Raw genomic sequence first — 20251 nt, 5'->3', positions numbered from 1 at the left:
AACTTTCATATTAATGCAGACATACATGCTTTTCGGTGTTTCAAGGAACCTCTTTTTTAATGCAACGAAGTGTGAGCATTAGGATAAAAAGTCATCTAAGAAAAGCAACGGGGTGGATCATAAGATAACTTAAATCGTAAAAATCGGAGATTAACAAAACAGAACCGAAATTTATTTCATAATTCCATCGAGAAAAACCGTTAAATAGCAAATTTCCAAAAAATTCCGATAAACAATAAATATTTTCAAATAGATAACCACTTATGAATAAATTGGTAATGAAATTACTGTGGGGAAATATTATGTAACGAAGCAATTGTAACATTTAGATAAAAGCAAAAAGAAGCAGAATGAAAGAGAATCAACTGAAATTAGTTGATCGAAAACATGTAAGCCGATTATTAGAAAATAAAAACAAGACAATGTACATACAAATGAAAAGAGAATGACAGGGAGATTCCATTTACATCAAAAAATAGTGAACAAAAACCAGTTATAAAAATGGAAACCAAACTGAAGAAAAATACGGTGTTGCAGTAATACGTCAACTAACGCGACATTACATGCAATATACAGACAGCCCGGTTATTGCATCCAGAGACTGTAGATTTGTCCTTGTTATGGACACATCAGTATGGAATAGAGAAAAACAGAGTCGGAAGCAGATATTATCCCAAGCCGCGTTTACCATGAGACTTTTGTACCTCGCATTTCCCCGCTCCAACTCAAAAAAAAAAGATTAGAAAATACACCGTTTACATGTAATAAGAGCTTGTACCCTGTACCCGAGAAAGCGGTTTTACCCAGCATCCTTTGCGGCTATACCCAGCTAGTCAACATACTCGGTTCGCAAAGTGCACTCTGGGTAAAAATCCTGCATTTACTCCAGTCGATAGCTGGAGGAAGGAAGATTCACATTTACCCGGGAAATGACCGGAATGTGGTTAAAAGCAGGTTTTTCCCGGGTTAGAAAACGTCCCTGTAAAGGCCTGTTCACATATCGGCCGTCCGTTCCGTTCATCACGTTTGTTTCCTCCCGAAACAGGTTTTCTTTGCTGGTTGCCATGACAGCAAGCCGTCTTGGACGGGACCGGTTTCGATCAGAAGAACCTTGATATCTGACGGCCGTCAAAAGTAGAACAGCATTTCATTGGTTCCCGCCAAGCAGCGCGCTCATTTCTCTGGTGGGTGAGTTCAGCCACGTGATTGATATGCGGCGACCAAATATGAATGCTTCTCTGTTTTCGTCGGCAGTCCGTCACGTCAAAAAAACGGTATGGACGGGACGGATGGCCGATAAGTGAACTGCCCTTAAACGCGGCTATTGAAGCTGTGAGTGGCAACAAACGGGTAGACAAAGTAAATTTATCTCATTCGTCTATGCAGGGAAAATTTTAGGTATTAAGCAGTAAGTTACCGCCCTTAAGCCACGGCTAATGCAGAACTACACGCAGTATATCGACATCTGCTGCATTTTTTTTGCACATTTTTTCCATATAGAAACGAAAAGGTAAGTCTTTCTAAAAAATGTAGTTTTTTTGAAAATTGTTTTAAGAAAACGGATCCTGATGAGAACATTCCATCCACCGACATATACTGACCGCCACAGTGCTCTATAAAGACATTGTTTGGCGCAAAAATTATTTGCCATTGCGTCCCGTTATCGGGATATAAAGTCTGATATCTGCCGAAATTTTAAGAAAAGCTCAAATTTAAAGACTTGGAAATATGTTAAAGGTACACGCGACTTTACCGTCTGCATGTGGCTGGACTGCAAAATGTATGAAAGATGTGTTCCATTATTTACCGAAACTCGCTAAGTTTGGCAACTTTTCTTAAAATTTCGGCAGGATTTAAGAACTCATATTTTGACAGCGGGGACACGAGGGCAAATAGTTTATGCTTCCAGAAACATGTTTTAATATGCTAAATAAATATTAAAATTATCATATAATATGTGTCACAGAGCATTAAAATATCACTTCATATTGCAAACTTTATGATTAGCATAGTATATGAATTGTTTCAAAAAAAGAAAAAAAAAACACAGTCTACAGAAGTAGGCTAAGTTTTAAATTGTTAAAAAAATTTTGAAGCACTTTACCTCAATGGATTCTATTGTTCTGATAAGACATACATTATGATGTAATAATGGAAGAGAAATATTTTTTCAATATGTTATTCGCGCCAGAAGTTACGCCAGTTTTAATATCGGTAAAATATGACATTTTCAATATTTCGGTCCAATGTAACTGAAAGCACATTGAACTTGCCACAAAAATTATACATTTTTAAAAGTGCTTATACTTGCTTTTTAAACGACACTACGTTTGCAGTAGCAACTGAAAGACGCATGCCGTTTTTAGACCTCAAAAAAATGCTAAAAAACGTCGAAAAAGCCACTTTTTTGTGACCTTCATTGAACTTGGGGCAGCTAGCTGCCGCAAATTTATCGTTTATTATAATAAGTTAGACCCTTCTATATTTCATACATAAAAATTTTTTGGAGGTAAAATGTTTTCGGAAAGAGTTGTGGCACATAGCAATTTCTATGTCTCAAAAATCCACTTAATTTTTAATATCGCACACAAGCCTTAGGGGACCCGTAGAGACTAAACAACTGAACTTTAGAGCGAAAAATTCTGGATTTGGTCTTTTATTAAGATTAATAACAATTGACAACTTTTTGAAAACAATCTGAGATGGCATGAATCACAGGCGTGACACTCTCTCAGATTACTGCTCTTAAGTTGCTTCGTATAACTTATTAATGAGAGCAAATACTAAGTGATCCATTCTAAATTTTCAAAAAGTTGTTGATTCTTTAATGTGACAAAGTCATTCTGTTAATTACTTTTTTCTCCTTCCTCTTAGGTATTTTTGACCAATATACGGAGTTATGTTACGTAAGCTAAGTGTTTTTTTTTTTTTTAGAAAGCAGCGTTTGAAAAATGCCGATTAGACGTAAAAGAACCCTCTTTGAATATCTTTATATTCTCAATTTATTTTCTTTTAAGCTAAGTTGTTTTATACGAGGCGTATTTTTAAAGTAAGTTCCGTTTTGATATAAAAAAAGAACGAGTACAGATAGAGCAAAGAAATTTATTGCACAAAAATCTACCATCCTTACGCTATTTTTTGACATTGCTCCCGTGATTTTCCAAACATTTGTCATAGCGTGGTACAGGTTTTTGTATACCTATTCATAGAAAATTGCCACCTGTGTAGTCAGCCATGGGATAACATGTTCTCTGAGCTCATTATTGCTGTTGTGCCACAGACCACCTTGGAAAGACTTTAGATGCCGAAACAAATGAAAGATGCTGCGAGCGAGGTGAGGGCAGACCAGAGGATGTTCAAAAACGCCCCAGCCAAAGCCCTGTAAGAGTCCTCATGGTTGACTAAACGGGCGGTAACCTTGTACGAATAGGTATACAAAAACCTGTACCACGCTATGACAAATGCTTGGAAAATCACGGGAGCAATGTCGAAAAATAGCGTAAGGGTGGTAGATTTTTGTGCACTAAATTACTTAGCTCTATCTGTACTCGTTCCATTTTTATATAAAAACGGAACTTACTTTAAAAACACGCCTCGTACTAAGAAAGGGGTTGTAAAAAGTGTATCTTCTAGTATGTATTTTGGAGTTAACTTACATCCATGAATCCTGTTCGCAGAGTTAGGATTAGCTGGATTGTTTTTCGTGTCTTCAACTTCTGGATCTGTAAAATGCGAAATACATTATATATTATTAATATGGATTAATGAAGTTTGTATCATTGTTTTATTCAACTTCACTTATACTTAAAACTCTTTTTGAAGAAAAAGGAATTTAACATTAAGTTGATAATTATTAAATGTTATAACACTACTTTATACCGATGAAAATAGTGTGTTTTAAGCGGAACTAAGAAATACATTGATTATACTCTTACAAAACTGCATGACTTTAGTAATAATAATGGTAATTAATAATTCAGTTATATAGAAACGCAAAGTTTTATGAAAATTTTCAAGGATTTTTGAGCAATGTGTTATACAGTCGACGCTCAATATAACGACCACACATTATAAAGGCCGTCCCATTATAACGACCAGTGGTAGAAGTCTCAACTTTGTTCCTATAAACTCTATGTTAATTTGCTTTCGTTATAACGACCGTTCTGTATCGACTAATCCAATACAGCGACCGAATCAGCGGACGCTATTTCTTGTGTTCTTTCCTATAAAACAAATTTGTAGCTTAAAATGACATTGATTATTGTTTACGGACATCTGCCTGCAGTTTTCAATGTCAAATCCAACTTTAAGTGGTTTGGGGTTCACCACAGCTAGCACAGAAAAAATAATGGGAGGAAAAATCGAGAAAATTCCAGATTCCTAAGAAAAGGGAGTTGACAGATGTATTGGTAGTTTGGTGTTTGAATCTAGTATTTTTAAAGATTTGGGGTTCTCGAGGGACTTTTAAATGTTTCTTTGGAAAGCAAGAGAAACAATTTATCACCTATATCTGAAACAGAAAATAATGTTTTGTAAAAATCACGTCTGCTAAAAAGGCAGACCTCTGTTTCTGGTTTTATCTTCAGAAATTGTTGTGGTAGTAGTAGTAGTAGCAGATCTGAAAGTGTGTAACATTTTCCTCCCTATATTTTCTACTTTAAAACTTGTTTAATATTCTGTCATAATATTTTGCACACTACTTTTCTAAAAATTCCTATGATAAAAACATTTGGGCATTTACTTGGGCATGCATGATGACGGTGTACATTTTTTAAATTTATACCTCTTATAACGACCACTCGTTATAAAGACCTTTTTCTCTGGGACGGAGATGGTCGTTATATCGAGCGTCGACTGTAATAGGGAAAAAATAAAAACTATGTAATGTCAGTTGGAGTAAAAGGGAACATAATTTCGGTGTATCAACATTAGAGCATCTTTACGTCTTGGATAAACTAGAAATTAAATTTTTGTGCAATGTAGTCAAGACTATTCTCTATGAATAACTGTGGGCACTAAATTTTTGACTTTATGTTTATTTGTTAGAGATTGAAGTCCTGTTTCCCTTTATGCCAGAGACTATGAGGAAAACGGAAACACTCCTTTTTTGCCCCATTAAGCTTTTGCAGGCAATAAACTGCAATAAACACAATCAGTTTAGAAGCTTATGAAGCTTTACACCAATAATATAAAACTGTGACCCATAGGTCGCATGCTACCTGCTGAATCGTCCAAATGCAACTTTATACCATTTAAAATACAATGATCGTACTTAAAAATTAATAATTCAGTGAATTCATATAAAATACACACAAAAGGCAGTTACATCAAAATTTATTCTTGCACGAAAAAAAAAATGTAAAAACTTTGCTGTTTCCATGTACCCTAGAATACAGGATTTGTGGGATAAATGGAGACACCTAATGAAGTACTCATCAAAAATTGATATGATGGTGAAATTCATGACTAAATATTTTTAGTCATCTTTTAAACAAGTAAAACTCGTTGAAATCAGTTTGCTTCGCATTTGTAGACCTGCTAGAGAAGAAAACGGAAGATCACTAAACTCTAAAAAAGAACTTTTTTCAGTGTCATCTTCAAACAAGGAAAATGTCCAGGGTCTGGTGGGGTAAAGTGGTCATAAAATCGTAGGTTTTCACCTCAGGTGGATAATGAATACAATAAATTCTTTAAACACTTCAACTTTTTTTGTTGTTATTTTACATTGCATTGTTAAAGAACACGGTACAGTGAATTACAGGAAAAAAGATATTGATTTAAGTAGGTTTATAACACTTCGTTTCCCTATGTATTTGACCACTTTACCCCATGGGGTGGGGGAGAGTGGTCATAGCATGGGGTAAAGTGGTCATAGTTAAAACTAGATGCAGAACCGTTACAAATAACCATAATATTTGTATATTTCGGTTATTTTTTTAATTACAAGTATGTGCACAAGTATAATCGGGTATGCACGAATATGTACGTGTCGTATATACATGAGTAACCACGTTCTTATATTAGTAGATACATGTATACTAGGGTGGGCCGAAAAAAGGAAATTTTCGATAAGCAACTTCTAATAGCAAAAAAAAGTTGTGTATTGCCATCCTAAGTATGAGAAAGATAATTAAAAAAATCAATATGTATGTCTTCAGATCGCGCATTGGCAGCAAAGTTTGAAAAAAAAAAAGGTAAAAATTGGTCAATTTTCAAATATTTTTACTAAAATCCAAATGTTCAAAATTTTTGTTCTAATATCGTTTAAATGCTTCCTTTTAATAGTCTTTTAATTTGAAAATATTTACATTCCTTTACAGTTTTTAGTTCGCGCATAAACCGCCAATGTACGTGAAATTAACCAAATTTCGACGTTTTTAGCTTATTTTGTATATTGCAGTATTTCTTCTTTTAAATCCCAGTTTTTATATTTTTCTACAGTAAATGTGCATTATACAGCTCTTTGCTGGAACTGCAATAAAATTATGTTGCATTAACAACCCAGAACCAACCCCAATTCGGTGGTTGCACTTGTTGTTCCACCTTCAGCTCCCAAGAAGAATGGTTATTGACAGGACTCATACATTTCTAAAGTGTTTCGATTTTAAAATTTTTCATATTCACGCATAATATTTTATTTTACCAAATAACCTTTTGCCAGTTGTAAAATTTTATATTCAAAATGCAGTTTCTAACTGCCTTACCCTAAAACAAAATTTTCACATTTATTCGAACGTTTATTTCCAAGCTATAGATATTTGTTTGACGTATGACCACTTTACCCCATTGACCACTTTCCCCCACCAGACCCTACACAATCATTTGGGAACCCGAGGGACTCTCAGAATGTCTTCTATGAGTCACCTAGACTTCACTCACCAATAGTTTACTCCAGGTGCCTCCAAGCTTTTTGGCCAAAGTGCCATTTTGAAAAAATTTCTCGAGACTCGCGGGCCAATAGCCAGATAGAGGTAGTTCAACGCACAAAATGTATTTCAGAACCACATTAAAGTTTTGTACTAAAACTAATTGACATGTGTAACTATTGTATTTCTAACTAAGCGTTGTTATGGTATTCCAAGAATTTAAAAACAAAATTCAAATTTTACTTCCAATCTGCTGTTCTTATCCGCCAGATGCCGGATAAATCAGCAAGAGAAGTAAAACAAGTTCCTCTCTTAGCGTCAGAGATAACATTCATTAATGACTGAGTTAAAAGATTAAATAATCAAGGATAGTTAAAAATTGAACCAAGTTGGCTTATTCCAGCAGCTACCAACTCCATAATTTCTTATTCAATTATAATTAGTTATTATTCGTGAAAAAAATCAATTCACTGACTGTTAGAAACATTTTATATAAATTTATTACGTTATCTATTGACTTAAAAAAACATTCGCCAATGCCTTTCTCCAGTACCTATCCATTTTTAATTACTAACCCCAATTTCTAACGAAACAAAGTCCAAAACATTATAATGAGTTTTTCTTAACGTTAAACTGAATACGTCGCCCGGTTTTGGACGGTCTACTTCGAAAAGAAAAGTTATGTCAAGTGAGGCAAGCGTGAAAAAAAAAGAATAATTTGAATTTTGATATTTTGAATTCAAATTATGTTTTTCGCAATCACGAGCTGCGACAGGACCTCACTCATTGGAGTTATTGTTCCTAGAAACGGCTGCCCTTCCTTTTGGGGTGGTTACCTGTGTATGATGTGTATGTGTACTAGGCTTGTGTGTGTGCGTAGACCTGTATGGGGGGAGGGTATGCATGTTGGCGTGTGTGTATGTGTGTAAAGGCGCGTGTATGTGTGTGAGTGTGTATGTGTATAAATGTTTATGTGTATGAGCGTGCGTGTGTGTAGGACATGGACGCCACTGACCAAAAGAAGCGGATTCCGGGGAGCAGTGCTCAGGACAAGAGGAGGATTGCAGAGAACGGTGGGGTTAAAAAAGGAATCAAACATCAAGGACGGTAAAATGAAAACAATTAGCAATCGTGATAGCACTCAAAAAAAAAAAAAAAAAATGAATTTGAATTTTGACATCTTGAATTCAAATTATGTTTTTCGCAATCACGAGTGTGTGTATGTAGGCGTGTGTGTTTGTGTGTATGGGTTATGTGTATGTGTGTGTATGAATGTGTGTGGGGGGGTATGTGTGTGTAGGCATATGTGTTTGTGTCTGTGTGCATGCATGAATGTGTGGGTAGTTATGTATGTGTGTGTGTGTGTATGTGTGGGTGTCTGTATGTATGCGTGTGTGTAAGTGTTTGTGTATGTGTATGTGTTTGTGTGTGTATGTGTTTGTGTATGTGTTTGTGTGTGTGTGTGTATTTGTGTATGTATGCGCGTGTGTGTAGGACATGGATGCAACCTGGAGACGGCTTTCGCTATAGGAGCAGGATCGTGAGGAGCCAGCCGGTCCACGGTGATGGTGCAGAGGGTGGCGGTGGGAAAAATCAGCGTAACGCCAAAAACAGTCAAATGAGAACAATAAGCAATCGTGATTGCTCAAAAATCTGTAAAATTTCCCGACAGATAATGGAAAAACCTCTTCTTAATGATTTTATGCACGCTAATTAAAACTGAGCTCGCAGCAGATGATAAATTTCCGATTTAATATTGATGTTCCTTTACTTTTTTTAAGTATATTAAGTGCTTATAACTTTTCTGGCGATTTTACAGCCTTGGTGGTCTCGAAACCCGGAGGAAGTAAATCCACTTCAGGGGTATTTTTTGTGGGCTTTCGATTGAGATCGAAATGAAGACAATCGGATAATATTTCGTGTAGAAAGAGCCATTTTCTGGTCCTGAAATTGAAATTCGAACGGTTCGGTACTTTTTCGGCATTTGAAAATTTCTCTACTTTTTGTTCTCTTGTGACCAAGTACCTTCCAGCCAAATTTGGTCGAGATTAGACTTAAACTGTGGATTTGTTTAAGGAACATACATCCATCCATTTTTTTCTTGCAAATATATTCTCTGTTTTATTTATGCAGATTAAGAGGGACTGAAAGAGCTGAATTACATGACATTATTCAATATTTTAACGATTGATATCGCATGTATCTTTATATGTGTAATTAAAAACTTACAAAATGTAAATGTATAAGGAAATCTGACCCAGTGAAATTAAACATATCAAGTCATTAGGACTCGGGTAATTTGTGGAGCAAAATCTGGTCTGCCCAGGTTTTAGAGACTCGTGGGCCTTATTTGGCCAACGCGAACATAGTTTGGTGACCCCTGGTCTAGTTTCAAATAACTACCACAAGTGAGGAAATAGATTTGGTTTTTGTTTACCTCATAATTTTTTCACCCCAACTGACTCTATATGACCTATTTCGTAAAAAGTATTGCGATCCCTTAAATTAAATTATATTTTCTGCAAAAAAAAAAAAAAAAAAAAAAAAAAAAAGAACTATTTTCTAGGATTTATTGAATTTAAAGTTCTGAGTTATCTTCCTCAGATTATAGATATTTATTACGTTAAGTTTTTTTTCATTATTATAGCAGTTACTTCTAATCCAAGATTTATAAATATTGGGAAAATGTTAAAATTATTAAAATTAATTAAATAAGTATTCATTAATTAATCAAATCTAATTATTATTCAGATTAGGAATTTTTAAAAATATATAACTGCATTGTTCAATGATTTTTTTCGGTTTAAAAATCTGTAATTGTGTTTTAACTCTCATTATATGTACCAGTATGAGTTGAGCTGAATAATAATGTTCAAAGTGGAAACAAGTTTTTCAAATTATGCCAAGATACGCAACTAGTAATTTCAACTGCATACACCGTTGCAAAACTCTGAATCTGTAGTTGAGGCAAACCTAATCTGGCAGCGTCGTAATGTTATAATTAGGATCTGCGTAGCCTTCACGATGCTGCCAGGTTAGGTTTGCCCCAACTATAGCTCTGATCATAGGTAAGGAAAAACAACTTAGTTTTACAATAAATTTGTAATGAAAATTGCAACAGCTAGAACGAAATTTACTTTTGGAAAGATACAAATGTAAAGTAAGTCTCTCTAATAAGAGTTACAATAGAGAAAAAGAAAATAATTTGAATTTTGACATCTTGAATTCAAATTATGTTTTTCGGAATCACGAGTGTGTGTATGTAGGCGTGTGTGTTTGTGTTTGTGTGTAGGGGGTATGTGTATGTGTGTGTAGACATGTGTGTTTGCGTCTGTGTGCAGGCATAAATGTGTGGGTACTTGTGCGCATGAATGTGTGTGTTGGGGGGGGGGGGTATGTGTGTGTAGGCATATGTGTTTGTGTCTGTGTGCAGGCATGAATGTGTGAGTAGTTATGTGTATGTGTAGGTGTCTGTACGTATGCGCGTGTGTATGTGTTTGTGTAGATGTGTATGTATGCGCATGTGTCTAGGATGAAGATGCAACCTGGAGACGGCTTTCGCTATAGGAGCAGCATCGTGAGGAACCGGTCGACGGTGATGCTGCAGAGGGTGCTGGTGGGAAAATAAAATGATAGCACATCAAAACAGTCAAATGAGAACAATAAGCAATCACGATTTCTCAAAAAAACTCTCCGAGAATAACTGTAATACATAGATAGAAACAATATTAGAAATCGATTTAGCAAAAAAGGAAGAGGTTCATAAAAATAGCTAAAAAACTTACTGTCGACTATAAGAGTAATATTAACTCTAACAGTCCCATGACCATTGATGCCCTCGCAAGTATACGTTCCGGCATGATGTTTTGTAACCAGTTTAATTTTCAGAGTTCCTTTGTGTGTCAGTTCGTAGCCTTTCTCCATATATAATGACATGTTGCCTTTGAACCAATCAACAAATGTTTGATATTCTGTCATTTCTATTGGACATTTTAGAACTATGCTTTGATTCGCTTGAGCAAATGTGATTCTCTCGTCATCAGCAATGGCAAGTTTTCTGGGTGGACCTGAAATGGTGGAAAGAAAAAAAATAAGTTTGCGTTCGTGAATACAACTTACTGAAATGGATTCTGAAAACATCATTTCAAAAAAAGCAAAAAGTGGTTCTTGGTATTATATTTATCATTTGTCATTTGTATTATTAAGAAAGAGATGATGATGCATATACTGTAAAAACACTTCTTTTCGCCAGCCGTCATTTCCGTAAAAAAATATATATCACTGTACCACGCGCCGAAAATTTCGCGAATTTTGCATAAACAGCAACGAACGTTGAAAAATAACAGTTCGCGAGGCTTAAATAGGGAAGTTGCAACCTATTAAATGTTCATATTTTGGCTATTGGATATTGTTATTTGACCCTCAAAACTAAAAAATTCACCATCGCCGAATTTTAAAACACCGTGGTTGATTTTTAATGAATTTTTGAAAATCCACGCGCAAAAGTTCGCGCTTCTGAAACGTCACGAGCCTACGTCACAGGGCGCGAATGGGCAGCCTTCCGCCGAAGATCCCTTGCTTTCGCTAGGGACATTTTGTGCGCGCTGATATTTTTATTTTTTAGAAATTCAATAATCCTTTTGAACACAGGCCGGATTCGTTAAAGCACAATCTAAATAATCTTCCTCAAGTAACACCAATGAGATATTCGAATATTTTCGAGAGGATAAGAGGTTTAATGTTCCAGAAACGCGAGGAGTTACATGCGAGGAGAAAGCCTTTTACGTTTCGTCTTCGAAGTCGAATGCGTGACCTTCGCTTCTCCCCTATCGGAAGAGGGGATGACGTCACTTCCTATGCCATTTGACGTCACAGGAGCTTGAACTTTAAAAAATAATTTAAAAAAAACTACTTATCGTATCGCAAAATTTTTTTCACCTATGATGTTCATACATGTTACTCTATCATATAAAAATAAAATTGAAAAATCGAAAACTTCCCTATTGTCGTAATTACGACTGACTCGCGAAAATTAAGACCTCGCGAACATAAGAGCTTTTACAGTATTTTGCTAAAAGTGTTTTTTCAGCAATTGCATCCTAAATTGAATCAAATGTAGGACTTTTTAAGTGGTTAAAAATAGTTGAGAGAAATTTAAAATTAGTGGATCCCATCTTAAAATCTCCTCTCTGTTTGGGATTGAAATGTTCCAGGCAGTACAAAATTTAGTTTATGAAAGACGGAAAAATTTGCTTTTATGAAACATGCCTTACTCTCAAGAAACAGCGTGATAAATTTTCCCGAATTTCGCTGAAATTACATTTTTTTTTATCTCCATTAAGAAACTTTTCCAGTTATTTAACAAAAACATATTTGGATTTGAATTGCCCCGAAAATGTCAATAATTACTGTAAAACAAAACTAATAACAGAATAAGAATGCACTACCATTATCTCAAAATACATCACTTTCAAGATGACTTTTCGTTAAGTAACTTTCCGATACCCGTCAAGATTTTCTTCATATCGCCTTTTACCATTAAAACGAGACATCCACACGATTTTTAGGATGTTAACTGAAGTCTGAAAAATTATTCGTTGGTAATGTAAAACTAGGAGGTATAGTTTGGAAACGTCTATTAAGTTCTCCCGGAAAAAGTTAAGTGTAAGTACTGTACTAAAGATATCAAGAGTAAATTGTTTTGTCTACGAATCAACTATGTACTTTTCTGACAAAAAAAGGACTTCAGTAGGACTTTTAAAGATCTCTGGGCCTTGGTTTGAAAAAGGAAAAACCATCCACAGACACCGAAAAATTGATCTATCATCACATCGATTACAAATGATAAAGAAAAGACGTCGAATTTAATGATAATTCTCGAACTGGATTACGATAAGTTACATTGGGGAAAAATTAATTAGGGGTTGCTTATGAGGAATGAAATTCCATGTAATGCGTTTGCGCAGGAGAATTATTTTATTCATACAGAATTCAAAGTCACTGGGAGAATTATGTGCTTGCAGATGTATATTAACTGCGGATACTTGTTTGGTACACTGTAAAAATGATTCAGAAACGTTCCTGGAAAATAATAGGCAGCTGATGTGCCCAATTTCAGTCAGTAACATATCTTACAAAAACCAGGAACGTTTTCTGATAAAAGTCAGTAACCTTTCTGAAATATTAAGAAATCTCCCCTATTAAAGCCAGTCGTGAACCTTCTAGAAAAATTAAATAGGTTTAATTTATTTGATTAGAACCTTCCTGATTTACCAAGAGAGCTCCAGAAGTATTAGAGCAACCACGGGCCACGCTAAGCGAAAATTGCAAGCAAGAACCAAGCATATTCCTTGCCTGCAATTCCTGCCTCGCAAAGCTGTAGCTATCCAGTGACTTATTTGCTCCCATTGGAAGCTTAGTCAATCCGGACGGGCCATAAACATTCTAAAGCCGATACACTTAATAAACACGCTCCGTCAATATTTAAACTGGTAGCAAAAAATATTTTTCACACCAGTGCAAGGTCTGCATTCGTGCATCTTTTAGGAATTCAGGAAACTTTTTTGCGAAGATACTTGATTTTTTGGGGAAATAGGTGAAAACCTCTGAAATCACGAAACGTTGCACGGAAATAACCAGTAACGTTTCGGAATTTTTTTACAGTGTATACAATGCACTTGTTTCTCCTTTTTTCTCCATTCTCATTTTAAAGAAAAATTTCTAATGGGAGTTTTTTTCTCAAAAATTTAGTACATGGTTCCTTAAAGTTACACATAAAAACAATGTCGGTATGATTACTTTCCTGACAAATATTATCCGATCTAATATGATCCATTGGCAATCGGCACTGAATTTCTATACATAAGTTTTGACTCCCTAGAAAGAAAAGTGGTGCTGACAGAGCAGACGTAACAGCTATTAAGTCGGTCAGAGTAATATGGTAACTCTTAAAGGTGTTGGCACTAGGGTTCCCAATCCCGCGCCGAATTCAGTCCCGCGGGATTTTGGGATTCTAAGGAGCCAATCCCGTGGGATCCCGGGATCCCGCGGGATTGACTTGATTAATTTAGTTTTAATGTCAAATAGAAAAAGTTGACTGCTTTTGTTACTTGAATTAGTAGATTTCTCGAATCCCGTACACCAATTGTTTCGCATTACAAAGTCAACTCCCAGTTAGCAATTACCGTTTAATACAAAAAAGTGTGCCTAAAAATAAAAATGTCCATTGCGTCTTAACAAAGCTCGTATGGAATGGGAAAGAATTTTTGCTTAAAAATGATGCGCTTGATGAAAACACGTGCTGTTGTTCCACAGCAGTTGGTTTTACTGAGATTAAATATTTGTGGATATTTAGCAAAAGATTCCCATCAACTTAAAACCTTCTGAAATAGATTTTTCTTTTCTTATGCTGATAGGGTTTTGCTCGACAACTTGGACACATTTTGGACAAAAATGATGCCTACTGGATATGTGTTATGTTGTATCCAATTTAACTTGTATAGAGAATACTTTGTTCCTTTGTTAATGTTGGTCATTGTACCAGTGCTTTTGATTCATTACAGCAATGGGTGAATGCTGTTTGGTAACACCGAGTCGCAATCTTAGTGAAACTTTTTGGATCACTTCGCTAATTTTACCTCTCATTTTTAAGAGACATTTAAAAACTTGAGTAGTTTAACTTACTGCACTGTCAAGCAAATAATCCTGTGTTTCATCCACGTTTTTGTCGCCTCTTTTAAGTCCTGCCTAATATATAAAAAAATGCCAGGCTTTTCATTGTTTTCTTCATTAAAGTTACAGAAGTGCTCTAACGATGCATTCTGGCTACTCCAGCGGGTTTTGCAATCTGTAATACCCCTTTTTTATATATTTTTTAAAGCGTAATTTTCTGAATTTCAAAGTTTAGAGATGGTTTTTGAAAATGTTTATAAATTTTACGCTTTTTTGAAATTGCTGTACTTATGAAAACTGAGACTTGCTCGATTCCATTATTTGTCACAGATCGAGCAATTCTGAAATCGCTTGGGAAAGTGATTTGGGCACTCAACGTGTTTGATTGAATTTTCCAATAACTGTGGTACAACATGTCGGGTCGCACGAAATTTTTATGTCTCAATGTTCGCTTGTTTCGTTTCGTACATTAATGCTACACTGTAAAAAAAATCCGTAAAATTTACGGAAAAAAACTGTCAGCCAGGACGCCAGTTTTCTTCCGTTTATTTTACAGAAATCTTCCGTATTTTTATTATTTATTCAAGCTGATTTATTATTTTATGAAGATTAAAAAATGAAACTATACTTTCATAAATCCATTTCAATATTTACTATACTACTACGAAATACATGTATACAAAGGTAAATTTCCGAATATGCCTCTGTAACAGATGACAAAAAAACATAATAATAAAATATTGATTAGGATGCAATGAAATGGAAGTTGCAAACGATTTAAGACTTACTCGCTTTAAATAAATATAAGATCAAAAACTCGAGCACGAGAACCAAAATCCAAACACGCGGGCGAAATTTCGAAGATTCGAAGAAAACCAAAGTATAACCGGTTACAGATTCAAAAAAACAGAGAAATCCTGTATTTTATTACGAACAGTTTTTTTCTGTAAAAAATACTGATAACTTCTTCAAAATTTACAGTTTTTTTTTTACAGTGAATGTTGTTCTTGCGTATCGTAAAGTGGGGCTACTTGAGCTTCCAGGGACTACTTGAACCTAAAAGAAAAAAGTGTTTAAAATCCGTCCTGGTCCTATAAAACTCAATGTGTAGACTTAAAAAACTTTCTCCATAACAGGTAGCAGTACTAAGTAGTGGCTGGAGCATGAAACAAAGTTTTTGCTATTCCCGCCAATTTCTGATTAAGGTTATGATTGCAAGTTGTCTAAACAGTTGTTTTTAGTGTCTGCAAACTTTCACATGTAAGGTCATGGAAACATCTGATATCATCAAGGTCAAGATAGTTTTATGTTTGCATTCTATTTCTTAATTAAATAACAGTGTTTTAAGGTTATAGCGACATAATTAACACAGTAACTAATATAAGTTAGTAAAAGTGCACTGGTTGGCTTAAAATGGGACTACTTGAAACCAGCGTTCAAACAGCCCCAAACCACATTCCATTACTAAATTACGTTAAGTATAAGGTTGTAATCTTTTAAAATAAAGAGGTTAGTTACTATTTATACCCGTTTATTTGCAAATCTAGGGATAAAAAGGGTCCAAGAGTAAAAGAGAAAATGTGGATATAAAGAGGAAAAATTACGATTGTGTACAGATTCAACTAATTCCGGAGAAATGTCTTAGAGAGGGACATCAGCCCATTTTGATTTAAGTATATCAACTCTAAAAAGGAAATTAAAAGATCGTTCACAAAACAAGCCTAGATATCCTGTAGTATTTAGTAGCTAGGAAGAGCAGATATTAAATAATATCAAAGAAAAAAAATTCCACCTAAACCATTAAATTGAGGGGTATTCATTCTTTCTAATGTTTAAATAATGCGAGCATTTCAATGGGTTTTAGCTGTAGTTAAATTATATTTCTATTCGAGAAATTATGTTTGCCTAAAAATATGCTTTTATGTATACGTTGATTTTATATTAATTTTTATAAATCATTTGCAATTTATATAAAATACTTTGCTCACTAGAATGTACGTTTTGAGTTTTTTTTTTTTTTCAAAATCATTTATCCTTCGCGATACTATCATTTGTTTTATAGCTTTTTCTAATGGATTTGCTGAGTGGGATCAAGTAGCCCCAGCGCGGGGCTACTTGAACCCAATTTTTAAAAATAGGAAAAAATATAAAAAGTTAAAATTTTTGTTTAAAAAAAGCTTTAGGAGGTAGCAGAACGTCTGAAAAGTGGTAAAAACAATGTTATTAGTTCACATTATGGGTTTAACAAAACATTCAGTGTAAACCTCCAAAAATTATAAAAATTCGGGTCCAAGTAGCCCCTCTTTACGGTATGTAAAATTTCGTTCCTTCTGTGAACTCTCTCTCGATGCGTCTCCCCCCCCCCTTTTTTTTGGATTTAGAGTGGGTTTTCAAGTATATGAAGATTTTGTAAAAACATCTGCAAAAAATCAAGGTTTCAAAAAAGTGTAACTTTAAGAGTTGGATTTATATTTAACGATAAGTATACTTCTTTAAAATCATGAATCATTTTCTATCAGAAGTTACTTGCAACTTTTTGAAAATAACATTAAATGACTTGCACCAATGTCATTCTACATTTCCGATGATTTTTCTGAAAGAAAGTCAACTACATGCAATGATTGGTATAAATTAGAAGAGAGCAGAAAATTCTGGCTGCACTGAAATCGACTTACACTACTGTTATTTTTACCTGAACAACAATTTAGGCCCGTGGATAACTTTAGCACTCTCTTATTAGCCCATAAGTTTAATATCCTTTTGTGCGATTGGTACACTTAACAGAGAAACTGTTCTCCACGTGAGGACCTCTTAGCATGAAGCCTTAGGTTGCTTTATAGATAAGGTAAAGAGGAATAGCCAACAGTGCAGCATTGCTAGTAACAAGGCCAATAAGATGCTTGGGTTTATCAATAGATCTATTTCAAACAAATCTAAAGAAGTTCTTCTGCCCTTATATAGAAGTTTGGTAAGACCTCATTTGGAGTATGCTGTTCAGTTTTGGTCTCCTTATCTTAAGAAAGACATTAGCGTATTGGAAAGGGTTCAAAGGCGGGCTACAAGGCTAATAAGTGGACTTTCCCACTTAGATTATGATTCCAGGCTTAGAAGGCTAAAAATGTACAGTCTTGAGCAAAGAAGAGACCGAGGGGACATGATTCAGTTGTTTAAATTTATTAATATAAAAGATGTTACGGGGCTGAAGTTTAGCACTGAAAACAGGACAAGGGATCATTGTTTTAAGCTATTAAAATCTCAGGCTAACATGGATATTAGGAAAAATTATTATTATAGCAGGGTAGTGGAACCTTGGAACAGTTTACCGGAAGAGGTGGTAATGAGCAAGGGAGTAGATAGTTTTAAGAGGGCCATTGATCTTCACTGGTGATTGTAAATTGACTAGGACCAGTCTAGCTGGGCCCAGAGCCTGTTGCTGGTCGCCACTTTTGTATTTGTATTTGTATTAAACAAAAGCTGCAAAATGTTTGACTTAAGCTACTTTTGTTCAAACAACTTTTGACTAACACCCTAATTATTCTAACTCGTGTATTGAATTCGTTTATTCCTTGATAGGAAAATAGTATCCATGACTTTCTAAAAACTTTTTTCTGCTTACAAAATTACTGCTACTTTAAACTCTCTAGTTTTGTTCTTTTGATAAAACGTTACTATTCGCGATGTCCACACACTATAGTTGTCAGTTTTCATTTCAATAGTAGGGGCATGTGGGGTAAAGTGAAACGGTTAAGATGACTGAGTTTTTTTCAAAATCACCAAATTGGAAATTTGTTTTGAAAATTGCAGTGTACAAAGAAAGAACATTGTATTTTATAATAAAACTTGCATCATAACATTATTTTTAATTTTTGGCGGTAAAATTGTGCAGTAAAAAAAAGTGGATTTTTTTGAAAAATTTTTTCATGGGGCAAACTGAAAAATGATATATTTTTCGAATAAAATACTTTCTATCCGATTATGAAAAATATTTTTGAACAAAATAATGAGCAAATAAAAGGATTATTTAATAAATAAAAAGATAACGAAACAATAAACTAATAAATAAATTAATTTATTAATTACTAAATGAGGAAAAAGAAAACAGTGAATGAATAAGAGAATAAGCGAAAGAATTAATTAATGAGTGAATTATTAAATGAAGGAATGTAAATAAGTTAGTTAATAAATGAATACATAAGTGATTTAGCAAATATTTGAATGTGTAAACGAAATGAACTAGTTCACTTTGCTCCATCCACTTTATACCGCATGCACTTAACCAATTGTGAAAAATATTAAAAATACAAAGAAGCTAAATATTAACAAAATAAATACTGCACCTATTATTAGAAGGTTCCAATTAATGTTTAAAATGTTAATAAAAAGAACTTTATCATTTGATAATATCAGAATAATTTATGACTTACAACAAAATATTGGAATTTCAGTATCAATTTTTGAAAATTGCTTGTGCTTTGATTTTTAGAGACATTTTCTGCTTGACATAGTTAAAATATCACTAGATAGGTGGCGCAAAAAAAAAAGAGTAAATATTGCACTATTTCACTTTGCCCTACATTCCCCTACTATAAAACGTGAAACGTTATTGGGTGCTTTTAATTCAATGCAGTAAAACCACATAGTAATACATTAATATAAAAAATTACTAACCTTCTGCTAAAATACTTTTAGGTCCATAACTGTAAAATATGAGAAACACGGAGCAAAGAACGACATTCAACTTTCCGAAGGTCAGCATAATGAAGATGCACCTGAAAATTGATAGCAAATATGCGTTTTATTAACAAAGAAAACTGAAAAACGCAAAGCATTTTGAATAGTTTTATCTTGCAGTGTAATGTCTAAGAGAAGAGTTAATCTAAGAAAATGTGTCACTTGTACTTGCAATACAACAGAAAAAATAGACGGATATACAGCTTTTCTAGAGCGAAATTCAACAAGATCCTACAAAAACATGCACTAAAAACCATTTGGGTAAATAATAGAAATAGTGTTATATAATTAGATCATAACCATATTCAGTAATCGTTCCAATGCTCATTTGAATATATCGCGCTTTTTCATTGTCCCCAAAAAGTTTAAAATAAGTAAAACGTTGCTTTAAATTTGAGACCACTGAAGTAAAAACATTGCATTACTCAAAAAAAGTTTTCTTCTTTTTTGAACAAATGAACAAAACTGGTGTTTTAAATTTATTTTGGTTTGTTGTAGAGTTTAAGTTGCGACTTAGATTCTTATTTCTTCAAACATTGATGTATTTAAAATTCATTTTTCTATATCTTAAATGAACAATTGTAAACTAGCGTTCTTGTGAAATTTAGGTTGGGAAGTCTTCCCAACCTAATTGAGATGAGAACAAACTTCTTTTTTTTTTCGCTGGTTCAGGCATAATTAGCTTATTTTTATGTCAAATGAATAGGTATTTTTCATGGCTTGGCGTTGATATAACGAGTGGTTATATCGCGCCTCTTACTTCAAGAAAGATAATAATGAAAACAACATATTTGAAATTGGGGGCATAAAAACCCGTATGTTTTTAAGAATACAATTTAACCACGTACATAGAGTCAAGTGCCCATACTTGGGACAGTTTTGAACTATTATCTTTAGTAGCACATTAATCATATCTTCTCCATCTGATCGAAGTATTCTATTTTTAGGATGTGCCTTAGTACTTCACCTCAGGATAAGGTGTA

General features: G+C 34.3%; 1 protein-coding gene across 1 annotated transcript in view; it reads right to left on the bottom strand.

The window, feature by feature from the left end:
- Positions 1-19293, bottom strand: part of LOC129219160 (fibroblast growth factor receptor-like 1) — a 36117-nt gene extending 16824 nt beyond the window's left edge. Inside the window, exons 1-3 of the mRNA XM_054853480.1 lie at positions 19206-19293; positions 10652-10933; positions 3657-3722 (exon numbers count right to left, since the gene is read on the bottom strand). Of these exons, the coding sequence (XP_054709455.1) occupies positions 3657-3722; positions 10652-10933; positions 19206-19293 (436 nt within the window). The remainder of the gene's footprint in view (positions 1-3656; positions 3723-10651; positions 10934-19205) is intronic.
- Between the last annotated feature and the right edge of the window lie 958 nt (positions 19294-20251).

The sequence above is a fragment of the Uloborus diversus genome, chromosome 3, assembly GCF_026930045.1.
Source record: "Uloborus diversus isolate 005 chromosome 3, Udiv.v.3.1, whole genome shotgun sequence".
Classification (NCBI taxonomy): domain Eukaryota; kingdom Metazoa; phylum Arthropoda; class Arachnida; order Araneae; family Uloboridae; genus Uloborus; species Uloborus diversus.
Note: the sequence above shows the minus strand (reverse complement) of the source record. Positions and strands in the feature narration are given on the sequence as shown.